This window comes from Drosophila teissieri, chromosome X (genome assembly GCF_016746235.2).
Source record: "Drosophila teissieri strain GT53w chromosome X, Prin_Dtei_1.1, whole genome shotgun sequence".
NCBI lineage: Eukaryota > Metazoa > Arthropoda > Insecta > Diptera > Drosophilidae > Drosophila > Drosophila teissieri.
The window spans coordinates 15,533,082-15,547,593 of NC_053034.1; the positions used below are offsets into that span (position 1 = coordinate 15,533,082).

Consider the following 14,512-nt stretch of genomic DNA (forward strand, 5'->3'; position numbering starts at 1 on the left):
GATCGAATTTTCCGCATTTCCCAGCAAAATTGTTGTGGGGCTGCCGCTCATCGTTGCAAAGCCAATATTTGCCATGTCACAATGTTGCAAATACTTTTTCAGCCAGTTAAAAAAAAGGGCAAATACTACGTTGTAACAAAAAATAGATAAATAAATCACCGCGAAGGACACAACACTGCTGCTGTTGTTGTTTTTGTTGTTGATTGTTGATTTTTTAGTGGTGATTAATGCAATGTTAGTGTGTGTGTGTGTGTGCTGAGCATTTTTATGCACTTGCTGCTGGAATTTTCCTTCGTGGCTTTTCCACTTGCTTTTTTCCGCTGTTTGTTTTCTTTGTTGTTTGTGCAGCGCACGGTTTCATTAATTATTTATTTATTTGGCTACTCACCCGCAATCGTTGTTGTGGTTGTTGTTATTTTCGTAGTAGTTGTTGTTGTCCTTGTTGTTTTTGCTGACTTGCTGTTGGTCTTTTTGTTTTGTTTTGTTTTTGGTTTTTTGTGTTTTGTTTTGTTGGTTTGTTGTTTGATAGTTGCCACAAATCAATCAAACGTCCGACGCAAATATATATAAATCAGTTTGTTTATGGATCTGTATATATTTAAGTATTTCTCTATATAAATTTCCTTTGTTATATTTTTCTGTTTTCGCTGCTTACTTATTCGCTCTTCACATTGTTTCTCTTAGTGCATCTATGATTTATGCCACAAAAATGCATTACTTTTGTTTCTCTTGTCACGGGTAAAATAATAAATTTATTTCATAATTTATATCCTTAAACATTTATTCATTGCATCGGTCTGCTTGTTTAATCATTTATGATTTATTTAGCAAGGCAAAAGTGGCAAACAACCGAGGAGATATTATGAAAAAATGCAATAATTCGAAACAGTCGTTAAATACAAGTGTAAACATGAGTTCAACATTGTACTTGGTTAGAGTAAACAACTAGGTAAACTAGCAAATAACTTGACTGCGTTAAGAACTACACTTTTTTTGTGCTAGTTCATAATGTTTTTAATAACTGCCATAATAGCTGCCCAATATAAAGCACTGCCATGAATAATGCCTGACTGCTTAAGAGCTGTCATTGCCTGCATAGATCTAATCTCGAAACTGTAATAATAATAACAATAAGCACCGAGTGAAGGTGCCAAATATTTATGCACATAAATCGACGCCGAATGTTGGTGGCCGAAAGTGAATTACACGCAAATTACAAGCGCTAAGAATAATCAAAGCAATTTCAATTTAAATTCAGCAAAGCAATGCGTTTTTCAAACGAAAAAGCCTTTTGTTTATGCCATAAAAACGATGAAAAACGGCCCCAAAATGCTAAACAAAAATTGTTTCTGAATGAAAATCAACGGCCGGCGAAGTGAATGAGTGTCGCTCTCTCTGTCTATATATTTTCTGGCTGATTTCTGATTTTGTATGACGCTTTAAACACATTACGAAAATCAACAAATAATGTTTATCGATTACATGAGCAGTGAGCCGCCAGTTTTGGTTCTCACTCACATTTTGTGACGAGATTCCTTTGGATTTGCTTTTCTTTGCTTTTCATTCGTATGCCAAACTTGACGCTGAGCCTTTGATTCAGCTGGGAATGTGGCTCCTTTGAGCCAATCAGATTTGCATTACCTTCATTCGAAAGTTGAGCGACACTCAATGGCGAAAGGAAAATGGAAAAATCAAAGGGAAAGCGACAAATGAAAAGGCAAAGCCAACTGGACACTATCTGCAAAAACCAGCCGATGGTGCAAAAGGCCAACGCGCAGTAGTAGTAGTAGATTTTCTAAATCCCCACTCACAAGATGGCCCGGAAAATGTGTCAACTACCAAGGGCATCTGATGGAAAACTACTTAACGAACTTGAAATATGCCTTGATGCCTGGCTAAATGCAAATCAATATTCTTATGCAATTATTTCTGCTAGCCACTGCTAGTTGAGAACTTAAAGCTGCACTGACATTACTATCAACTTAAAACATTGCCAAAACGGGCAAATGCCACCAATTAAGCTGGGCTTTATCGCATAATATCTCGCATTCCTTGGCAATGCCTTTAATGCAGCAATTTTCATAAATATTTCCAGCATTTCGGATTGCAGCATTTCGGATAGCAGCATTTCGCACCGCACCGCAGCTGCGGCCCATGCGGCGTATGTGTAATATTTCTAATGCCCAAAAGGGTTGCAACTGGCCAAATGAAATGCGCTTAAAATGCTCCAGCGCACACACGGCGTATGAGCAACATTTTTATAATTATGCGTCGGCAGCTGCAAGTTAAACACGCCAAATGCAATTAAATGCTTCAAACGGTGTTTTCTTTTACCCAACATTTTTTCGCTGTTTTCCTTTTTTTTTTTGGCAAATTTCCGGCGTCTTTCTTCTATATTTTTTGGATTTGTTTTTACCCTTTCCTTTCCTTTCGTTTTTTCATTCTCAACTTTGCTTCGTTTTTCGTTTTTTAATTAAAAATTGAAACTAAAGCGCCCAAGCAGCTTAAATATTTAACAAGTGAGCAGGAATGGTGTGTGTGTGTGGGGTTAAGGAATGGGGGCAGCCGGGGGTTAAGGGACGACCCATGCGGAGACAATTAGAATTGCTTTTCTGAGGCGGCAAGGGGGGCGTGGCTGGCGCGTGTGGCAGCCAGTTTTTATGGGAAAAGAAATTACGTTTTATGCGAATTGCAAATGCCATTGCATACTTTCGGCAGTTGGCGAGTGCTGGGCGAATTCTACTTTTACAGGGTGTGAGGCTGGTCTGGAAGTATTTCCAAGATAGCTCTTTATCTTCTGCCATTAATTTGGGGTCTTTAAGACTAAATGGTGATGCATTTAAATCATATCATTCGTGGTAGTCATTTAAGCAAACTATTATTGACTGCAAGTAGCCAATTGACGGGGTTTCTGAACTTGACCCCGCACCACGCTCAATTACAGGGTATATTGCGCCCTAATCCGTTGAACACCGTAGGGGCATCGTGCCCGGCGAGCATTTGTAATTAATTTGGCACAGAGACACAGGCTTAGTTTTTTGTTTGTCGAACAAAGCAAATCGCCGGGGAGCACAAAAACACACACATGCAACAGTGAAAGTCAGTGGGAAACTCGGGGGAAAAACTGTGAGGTGCGACTCAAACATGCGGGGACCGAACACTTTAAGCCCAAATGGTTTCATTCCAAAGGGCAAACAGCAAGCGAATTGAGCCATGGTCCATTCCCACAGCCAATGCCGTCTGATTGCGGCCAGGTGCTAAGCCGATTTGGCTGCTGAATAGGCTTACACTATTTAATTTGCCATCAGACTATGTACTTTCAAAGTGTTTGTTTATGCAGCGCATTTAAGCCAATTTTTAGTAGAATAAAGGAGTCCTTTACGTCGTTTGAACGCCATCAAAAATGTATTTAAGCTAAGAAATATGTATGTGTAAGAAAAACATTAACTAACTTTTGCTGGATTAAAAAAGTATGTGAACCTAGCTTGTTTTAAGCAGAAATTAAATAATGTAAATCTATTATTTTAAATATTCACTTAAATTAGTGCCCGTTTATGGCGTTTTAAAACATGTTTTCCGTTTCACTATAAATATATTATCTTCGCAGGGACTTTTAAGTAAACTATTTCGGGAAAATCATTTAAAATGATTTCATTTCCTCCTAGATAATAAAAACAGCTATTTCCGACATTTAAATATTTTAAATAATGATTGGTATAAATCTAAGAAATTCGCGCAGACACTTGCGAGCAATTTCTAAAATGTTTTGGGAAATTCTCATGGTCATAATATTAAAATTTTAAAGCATTTTTAGTGCTTCCGAAAAACGACTTTTTTATGAGGTATTTGATAAATTATGCATTCATTTCATGTTGTTTGGGATAAATGTTTTTGAGCACATAAAAAAAATAACAGCCGAACTTGAACATTTCCAATGGTATTTCGTTTTAAATTTGATCACAGAAAAAAAAGGTTTTACCAAAACTCACAACAGAAATTGTTATTTTTTTCTTTTTTTCAGATTATAACTTTAAAAATGTTTTATTTTATTAAGATAGCTTTTCTTGGCCCGCGCCAATTCACAAGACGACGAGTAATTTTCCCAGATTTTCCCCAGTTTTTTCTAGTTTTTTCTTTTCAATAGTGAAGCACGTCGTGCCGTCGGCAAAGCTGAACGAGAACTGAAATCAGAATCAGAAAATGCGATGGACGATGCCGAAAAGCGAGAAGCGAAACGAAGTGAGTCGAAGCGCGGCGAAAGGAGAGCGGGCAGCGATTTTCCCGCTTTTCCGACCATCTCGCATGCGAGATTTTCTATCGGGGCGCTGGGAAATTCTCTGGGCGCACGGAATTTCCCTTGTGACGCAGCAAACGAAAGCGAATCTGAAGGTTCGGCTGGCTGCTTGGCTGCCTGGCTGACTGCTTTTCATCTGGGCCGATTTTCTATTTGGCCAAAGAGAGAGCATCACTCGGTCTCGTTTTTTCTTTGGCCAAATTGTGGGCCTACCTGTTGCTTAGCAACTCGGCTAAAAAGCGAGGAACTGGAAACTGGGCGCTGGGAACTGGCAATTCGCGGATTGGCTTGGGGTAGGTAGTGTAGCTCACTCATTATTTCATTGTCGGGGTGCCAAAAAAAAGTTAGAATTTCGCTTTCGTTTTACTGCCAGCTGTTGCCAATAAAACAATTGAATCGTGTAAAATATGATAATGTTTTAATGATACCAGGGCTCATTGTTTTTCGCACAGTTTGTTTACAATATTGTTAACCTTATAACATAAAAAAATAAATAACAAGTTTGACAAATTTTAATAATAATTATTATTATTATTAAATACTTCGTTATTTTATCTAAAAAATATTACAATTATTCATTCCGTTTATTCCATGATTTTTAGATCGCATGTGCACAATATATTATTAATAATTTATATTATAAATAATCAATTTTAATAATTATTATTATTAAAATAAAGTGGTTCATCATTTTATCTAAAAAATATTACAATTATTCATTCTGTGTATTCCATGATTTTTAGATCGTATGTGCACAATATTATTAATAATTAATATTATAAATAATCAATTACATATGCCAACTATACAAAAAAAATATTAAATTACCTACAAAAATAAAACCGAGTTAATTCTGAATTACATGCCCTCCTCCTCGATTCTCATTGTTCGCACTTAAGCAGCTACGCATTTGATCATATTTGACATAAGAATGTCAAGTAAAAAAAAATAAATACTGAATTACCGACAAAAATAATACCGTGTAAATACTAAATTACCTGCCCTCCTCCTCGATTCTCATTGTTCGCACATAAGCAGCTCCGCACTTGAACAAATTTTATGTCAAGTATACAAAAAAATACTAAAAATAATACCGTGTAAATAATAAAATACCTGCCTTCCTCCGCGATTCTCATTGTGCGCACATAAGCAGCTCCCCACTAAATTACTTACATATGTCAAGTGTAAAAAATAAATACTAAATTACCTAAATTAAATTAAATAATACCTAGTAAATACCTGCCTTCCTCCGCGCTTCTCATTTTTCGCACTTAAGCAGTTTCGCCTGCCACTCTCTCTCCTCTTTCTCAGCAGTGTTACTCATCAAATTACTTGGCACTTAATTGATTCGTGTGCGGAAAATTCGACGAGGGAGCACTTGAATGGCTTATAATTCCCCAGCTGGCATCCGAATGACTAACTGCAATGGATTCGACTACCGGCGTATTGCCCCCACTCGAAGGCTATCATCGGGAGCTCATTTACATGTGAATTTGCCGAATGTCATTTGGATATTTTGACAGTCGAAGGCAACCTAAGTGGGCATACGAAAACAAGGAGCCATATGTTTGCACAGGCGGAGGATTTTCCATTCCCGTGTCTTGACCCTCTTCAAATGCCAGGGTAAGTCTGTCCTTAAGTGACGATATTTACAACGAGGATATATATATTTTTTGTTGGTTTCAATTGGGAGTCCCATTAATATGTTTCTAGAAAATGAATTTTATTATAATATGTATTTCATAATCCAGTATGTTTTCCTGCATTTATCAGAGGTTTAATTTCATATTTTTGGAACTTAAATTTGGAAAATCTTAAAATAATATAAATTTCGCGCAGTTTTTTATTTATTTAGTTTTTATTGCTCAGCTGCCGTTTGTTGTTTCCGCTCAGCAATGGCAACGGCGAAACTACAACGGAAAGCCAGAGTGGGACCAAGAATGGCAAATGCCACTCAACACTCAACTTGCTAAATACAAACAGAGAACTGAAACAAGAGTGAGGTGGCACAAGGTGGCGGCAAAGGGGCGTGGCTGCTTTGGGGGTCTGTTAGGATAGGGGAATCCCAGGGCATATTGAAGGCAGCAGAAGTGTAAACAGGAAACGTGATATTTGACAGATGAGTGTAGATATTTAGATACCAACATAAATACTACTTATGCCTTGGGAAACCACCCCGTGCAACCAACCATTCCTTGTGCCCGCCTCCTAGATGCCGCCCAATCCCTAATATTCAGCCCCCCTATCCTACACTGAGGAGAATTATTCAGCCTAGTGGATAATTGAGTACTTTCTTGTGTTGGGTTTAAAGGCAGTGTATATTTTTATTAATTTTAAACATGCATAAATATTCTAGCTATTAGATTAGGCATGTGTCTTTGTCTTTCACATTTGTAATTTAATAATATGAATAATATGATAAAATTTGCCGCAGTGCGCCGAATTCTCCAGTGTTTGCCGACTCCTCCGCAGTCAGTGTCTCTGGTGTCTTATTGATTTTCTCCTATAGCTTTCACTTGCCGCAATTTGAAGTGCCACATACACACAGGCACAGATACTCACGCACACAGACGCGGGCACGCATAAAAGCGAAAATGAGATGAAAACGGAGCCACCAAGAAGGCAACGAGAGGAATAAACCACAAAGAGAGACATGAGGCGAAAAGAATCGAAAGTAAGTAAATATTTTGATGGATAAATGCTTTTCTCCTTCGTGCCACTGCTGATTTTCATATTTCTAAGTCACTTTTTTTTTTCACAAGAAAAAAACAAATTATGGTAACATATTGTAAATGATGTCAGTCATTACAAAAAACATATTGTTTTGGAATAGATTTTCGTTGGCAATAAGTTATTTTCAAGAAAATATATAAAACAAATTCCATTCTAGCTGAAAGAAATCAATAAAAAATTGCATAAATTCCACTTTTAAATGTCGAAACATTTTCGACTATATATTTTTGATTTTTTTACCACTTTATCTGCGCATACAAAACCAATTTGGTTCCCTTTGCCACTCGGGCGTATGCTTGATAAAATCCATGGAGCGCTGAAGCCGCACCGACGGCAAACCACAGTGAAAGCTCACCGCAGACGAACAGAGATTTTCCCTTAGCGCTTTTCCAAGGCACTCGGCGCGTGAGCTCTTGAATCTATTGCATACTTTTGCGGGCTGTGACAAATGTCGAAGAGCTCGTTTAACCAGAAATTAATCAATAAAACCGCTTTGATTGCGGCTGAGAAAGTGATATATCCCAAGACTGTGATATTCCACGGATACTGTGGCTTAGTGGCTTACTGGCAATGTGTTTAATCGAATCGAAGAAAACTAATTAGTTTACAATCAATTGTTCGTTGGGAATTGTGAATTTAAGGCTTAGAATCGATACATTTCTATTGAAATTATGCCAATAGGAGATTTTGACAGCTTAAGATTACATAGATGATAATCCATTTATACACTTAATACTTAATACTTGTGATAACTTATAATACAGCTGCCGAGTAAATGCGAAAGTGCCACTGATAATATTAAAGATTAATTAAAAACTGATTAATCAGTACAATTCACAATAAATAACGATAATTAATCATTGACTCGTATTTACTCGTATTTATTGTTAATTTCTGCAATTTCAGACAAAAGTGGCTTTCGTTTGCATTCCCCAAATAGTCAATTATAAATTCCGTATAACCGCTACGCGTGAATTAAAAAATATAAATATTTAAATCAGTATGGACACAAACTGAATATATATCGCACATAGAAGAAGTATTCATTTATCTCCCCATCAATTGCGCACTTGATGTTAAATGACTGACAGATTTCCACCCGCCCTTTCGATTTTACACTTTTCCCCGCGAAACAAAGAAAATGCTTGAAATAAATATATATATACATAACGTACGATAACGAGCGAAAAAAGGAGAAATAGGTAAGAAAAATATGATATGGAAATGAGTTTGCATTTTACTCACAGTCATAATAGTCGTATCGATCCGCTTCGCTGGGATTATTGCTGCCCATGATTTTGCCAAAAACTGTAGAGAGAAATAAAAAACAAAAATACGACAAGCGGATGGGTGAAAAAACAAAAAAACAATTTAAGAGCTGCCACCAAAGGGTTAACAACAACGTGGACAATACTAACACAGCGAGGAAAATCGCAGCAATTCAATTAAAATCGCTGACACAGACTCAAAGCGTTGGGTGAGTGAGGAAAAGCGTGAAAATCGAAGTAAAGCTGCCGGAGATTGAGGCGAACGAAAATAGACGCTAAAAGGGTTGAATGGAAATGCAGTTTGGGCTGCGAAAAGCCACGCTTCCTTTGCCCGCTTGAATGGGCATTCCGTGGCAAGGTCGATAAGTCAGATTAATACTGCGAGAAAAACTATTAAGACTAGACTCTACACTGTTAGTTAGTAATTATATATATTCATTTTTACTAATGATTTGTATATTTCCAGCAGTTACTCACGTTTGATGAAGGTCCTGCGGATGCGCAGGAAGCAGGATCGCGAGCGGGACAGGCGGACGAGCTCCTCCGGATGCGATCCGTTCTGGATGCAGATGATCGGCGCCAAGGGGGCGATGCGGCAGTGACTGCGACTGTGGCTGCGACTGCGACGCCGTCGTTCCAGCAATGGAATGGCCACGAAATTCGACGTCGGCTGCAGAAGCAGCTGTTGTTGTTGCTGCTGCTGCTGCTGCAGTTCCACCGCTCCGATTTCCGTTTCCGGTTCAGCGCTGTTGTGGTGGTTATTATTGGTGGTACTATTGCTATTATTATTGTTATTATTATTATTTATATTGCTGGCATCGATGATGGTTATGACGTTGACAGCTGTCTCCCGCACCGCTGAAATTCAATGTCATACATTTATTATAAAGAAAGGTGCCATTGTTAAATAGAAAGAAATAGAAAATATCCCTCGCTCTTCATCTTTACATGCTAAAGAAAGAACCAATTTCCGTTAAGCTAATTGTCTTTAATGTGTTTCCTTAAATAATCGCATTATATATTATTTATTTTACTGCAGCAGCAGAGGACATGTACGCCATAAAAATGCAGTTTACGTCAATGGGATATGTGTGTTTGACAAATTCGTTTCTTTCCTCTCACACATCATCTCGTAAATCATTTCGATGAATGCGAAAGCGAGGCTAAAAGCATCCAAGAATGGTTTGTGTGGGTGGCTAGCTGCCTGGCTGGGGATTTCAATTTTTCCCACCGCTGTCATGTACCTGTCAATGGAATCGAATTGGTGCTGCTGTGCTGTTGCTGTTTAAAATGCATTTGAGTTGCTGTGTTGCTGTTTAAAATGCATTTGAGTGCTGGTGAATTTGAAGCAAAATGCACTTTTCACAGACTACGTTTTCTTAGCCCAATAAACAAGTTCCTGGTGAATTTTCCCGCACTCTAATGTATGTTAACTTCTGCAACAGAGCGTCTTTCCATTTGTAAATAATATTCACATTCTGATTGCAAGAACAATCAATCAAAGTGCTGCCAGCTAATTAAGTGTTGAAAAGCACACAGGCAAAAGTGCTCAACAAATACGAATGCCAACGAATAGCAAAACGAATACCAACGAATAGCAAAACGAATACCAACGAATAGCAAAACGAATACCAACGAATAGCAAAACGAATCTCAGCTCACTCACTTATCATCTCAACAGCTTGGACAGCCCTTTTCCATTTGACTCAAATGCAATTCATTTGATTTATTTGCCCTGCCAGCTGCTTAGCTATTTTCAAGTTCTAAAGAAGCTGCACTGCGAATGAAGGGGCCAACTTGAATTGGGGAATTTGGGGAGTTACCGTGACTTTGGGCTTGCAAGAGAGAAAAACACACACACACTCGCTTCAAGTTTTTCTTGGGGATGCTCAGAAAAATGTCAGTGGCGTAGGAAACTAGGGGTACACAAACTAGTTAAAATTTCACATATTAAATACAAGTTTTTAATAGGCTTTGTATTACCAACTAAACTTCAATTCAACATATTCCTATAAGATTTGTGTGAAACTTATTTATTAAATGGATATATCTCTTGCACAACTACATACCTCAATTGAATTTGAATGCACATAGTTTAGGTAGAACAACCATACTTTTCCCAGCACTTAATAAAACCATGTTCTTAACCCTTTAGTGAAAATCAAACCCCCTTTTCAACGACAACACTGTTCCACCGATTCGGCTGGCTAATTTCTGGCTCATGGCCAACTGCAACTGGGTCTTCCTGGTGCCTTTGGGTTGGGGCAGCCAAAGACTGCTCCTCCGAACTCGGTGTCGTTGGTCGTGTTTATTTGTTGCATATTTCAAACTGCTAGCCAAGTGCCAACAAATGTCGCCCAATGGCCATTCAACAGGCTGGGCGTGGACCGAAAAAGAAAAAAATGCGGGGAGGAACATTTACGCTGGAACATGATGCACAAATGCGATGCACAGAAATCATAAATAATATCGGTTTATTTGCCATGAAGCCCACTCAATTAATTGCATTTCTGTGGCACTTTTAATGCACTATTTCGAGTGTCGTTAATTGTGCTTCCAGATCCTACACATGCCAATTGCAATTAGAATAATTGTTAGTATGATTATTGGCACATAGCACATAGCAATCGTAAATTTACGCCTCGTTAAAACTTGGACAGAAAACCATAAACAAGCTTACAGTTTGAATATTGTCAATATTTCAAAAATAGCTTCATGCCAATTTACTATTCTACCACATTATTGGCATATAATTAAACTATAAAATATTTTGATTCAGTTTAAATTGCTATTGTAGTAAGTCTAAGTTTTAAACGCCAGAAATAAAATACCTTATTAATATTAAATTAATGAAAAATAACTTTACACATTTATTGCTATTTATTCATAGATAATTCAAACTTCTAAAATCTTTAGCCCAAAAGTATAGCATAAAAGATTCGAAAACCATAACAAACGTTGCAAAAAATATTTGAATATATCTCAAAATAAATATGGAGTTTTTTATAGCCGAGGAAAAAACCATTTTCCAGGCGGCCTGCGAAAAAATGTGTAAATAATGCGATTTGTGTATATAACTATGTATGAGCATGGGCAAAGAAATTATTATTGTTATAATTTAGCTTGAAAAACAAGTGATTTTATAACCAAACATTTAAAAACAATCCTTACAGAAACTCATAAAATCGCATACGAGAAGCCAGAGCCAAAATATTTATATTAATGATATGCATAAATACCAAATACCCCGCCGCCTTGTAAGATCTGAACTTTGCAGATCGGCTGCGGAATATGTTTATGACGAGAAAACGAGACCGAATCTAAACAAAATCGCCGTTTGCAATGGAAACATGTTCCAGACATTGTTTAGATCGCTGCCTTTGGTCTAGGCTTTCAAGTTTTCAGCCTTCTGGCAATTGCAGTTTGATGAATAAACTACACCGATCAGCCGTAAATTGTCCCAATCGAAGGCCATTCCACTTGCGGATATAATTCTGGCCAAGATTTATTCCACCAAGTTATTAATCCAAAATGGTATTCAACTTTAGGGGCAATCCATTTCAATGGATGCAAAGGGTATTTTATCCGTGTGGGCGAAAGTCATAAAGATTTTCACTGCTGCTGTAGCCAAAATATTGACCATCGAGCTTAAGCAAAATTTTCAAACATTCCAAGGAAATACACACAAATTCTTTTATTTGCCTGGTAGTTTATGTAAATATTACTCATTTTATTGTTCAAAAGAACAAATTTTCATTAAAGATCAGTGAAATAAATGTATGTCTTTTTTCCAGATATGTTTCCATTGCCATAGTAGTAAATAATTATTTAATTAAATCTATTTAATCAATGGAAAATCCCAGTGACCTCATTTACTTCACGTTTTTCCGGGAAACAATTTCCCTGCAGCACAGTGTTTGTTTTTGCCTCTGTCATTGGCCCCATTTCCATCTTCTGCAGCATTGCAAATCGATCAAACAGCAGTCGGCTGAGATTGAGATTCAAATTTTGGGCAACGCAGTCTGACAGTTAAATGAACACATTTCACATTTCACATATCACATTTTCCCGCACATTTTCCTCCCTTTGCGCGAGTACTAGACAATAAACAATAATAAACACAGATACGCAATGCGAAAAACTTGGCAAATTGTTTTCCAAAAAACACATTCGATCCTCCTTCGATTTTTTTTTCCCCATTTTTTTCGTTCTTTGCCCGATTTCCGTTTTCGATCGAGCAAATCTGGTTCCGTTCCAATGAAACAAAGAGAGTCATTAAATAAGAAAACATCAAAGATTTTCGAAGAGGTTCTTGATCATTTTTGGCATTTCCTACGCGAGAATTGTGGGTGGTAGTCAAGCAGCTATACTATATGGTAATTATCTATGAATATTTATTAAAAAATTGCGTCTTATTTGCTGGGTTTTTTGAGTGCGATTGCTAAATAACTAAATATTGGCTGGCACTGTGACTTTTCTTTTGAATTTATATCCCTAGAACTGCTTCCCTTTTCGGTGCGCTCTTTTTAGCGCAAATAAAATATTTGGTTAGCTTTTTAGGACCAGAACACATGTTGCTCTGGGCCAATTAATGGTCGGAAAAGTTTCGCCGAGGTGTTTTAGATGATATTAACATGAAACTTATATTTATTTATTCAGTTTTGATAATCGCGCCTTATAGCAGCGATTATGTTTGGTATGGGGCCATGTGATGCCCACATTCTCGGCGCTCGAAATCTATTTCCAAATGCGAATCGTTGGCCATTCGAGGCGCCATGGGTGGTCACACTCCTCAGTTTCGGGGAAAACTCTTTTCCCTTTTCCGTTTCCATTTCCATTTCGCTTTACTTTATACATTTTCCCGCCTACGTTTGCTGAAAAGACGCTTTGATGTTGGCAGGTAGCATGTTGGCAGGAGCGTATAAGAGTGTAAAGTATGGATGGTAGTGCATTTGAATTGAAATTGTGAAAGTGAAATTAAATGAATTCCTCATCCGATTCCGGTCTGTCGAAATAGCTGGACAAACAAACCGAAATTAGCCCGGAAAATTTGCGCCCCTCCGAATTTTGTGGGCAAACACAACATTTCGGATGCAAACTCAAAATCAAACAAATACGAAAAACAATTGGTCAACATCAAATTAAATCCGCTGACTGCGAGAGTTCTCATCCAAAATGTTGTTTATCTCTCGATTTGCTTTGTTTTGCATTTGGTAAATCAAGTAAATGAATAAAAATAGACCATAAACACAATACCAAACGATTATGAAGGGTGAACCCAATCAATCGGAAGAGCAATTGATGGACACGCAAGTAGGCTTAAATGCCAGAAATACTTCAACTAATTTCATACACAACCAATCATTCTACCTTTATTTTAGTTATTTCTTTTCTACATAAGAACTATGACTTTAAATTTGAAGCTCGAGAATCGAGCAGCCAACGTAAATATAAACTTACAGATGTCCACAACATCGGATGGCGCCTCCATTTCCATGGCATCCAGTACTTCCGGCATTTCGACTACACACTTTTTCAATTTTTCAGTTTATTTACGATTATTTTTACGTGCTGGCCGAAACTCCCTTTTCGAATCCAAAACAAAAAAAAATTATTCACTGCGCGCACACTGCAGGTGTTTCTTCTTTTTTTGGCCCGCAGTCGACTGCATGCGGAATGGGCTAAAATTAATTTTAGACCAAGACCAAAACAAATCCAAAATACAAAACAGAAAAGAAATTGTAAAAAAAATAAAATTGTAGCGTAAATATTACACACACTGAGCACCGAGCCAAAAACTATTCGCAAAACGTTGTGACAAAAGGGAAAATATGATGGGCCATAAGAATTGCACTCAGTATTTTCTGGAATTTCCCTTTTTATTGTTATTTTTCTAATCTTAATTTTCACTGTAAGCCCCACTTAGTTGGCAATTAATATCTTGAAGTTTTGAAAATAAGAACTGCACAGATAGTTTAAATTTCCCGGACTTTCGATCACGTCTGTTTGCGCTGACGGCTGTCCGGTTAATGTTTTCTTTTACTTTCCATTTCGTGATTTAGCTGCCGCCTCAGCCTCGCATTCAATTGCTCTCAAACTGGAATTTTCGCGTGGGAGAGAGGCGAAGGAAAATGCGGAAAATCCAAGAGACTGCAAGAGCTGCGAGCACTCTGCGATCGCTCGGTTTCACCTTCGGATCCGCTCGGCTGATTGCCGA

At 37.6% G+C, this 14,512-nt stretch overlaps 1 protein-coding gene across 1 annotated transcript in view; it reads right to left on the minus strand.

Moving 5' to 3' along the window:
- LOC122624237 (Kv channel-interacting protein 4) overlaps nt 1-13,828 on the minus strand; it is a 75,637-nt gene extending 61,809 nt beyond the window's left edge. The window contains exons 1-3 of the mRNA XM_043803719.1: nt 13,756-13,828; nt 8,773-9,153; nt 8,273-8,335 (exon numbers count right to left, since the gene is read on the minus strand). Of these exons, the coding sequence (XP_043659654.1) occupies nt 8,273-8,335; nt 8,773-9,153; nt 13,756-13,813 (502 nt within the window). The 5' untranslated portion in view covers nt 13,814-13,828. The remainder of the gene's footprint in view (nt 1-8,272; nt 8,336-8,772; nt 9,154-13,755) is intronic.
- Nucleotides 13,829-14,512: the final 684 nt, after the last annotated feature.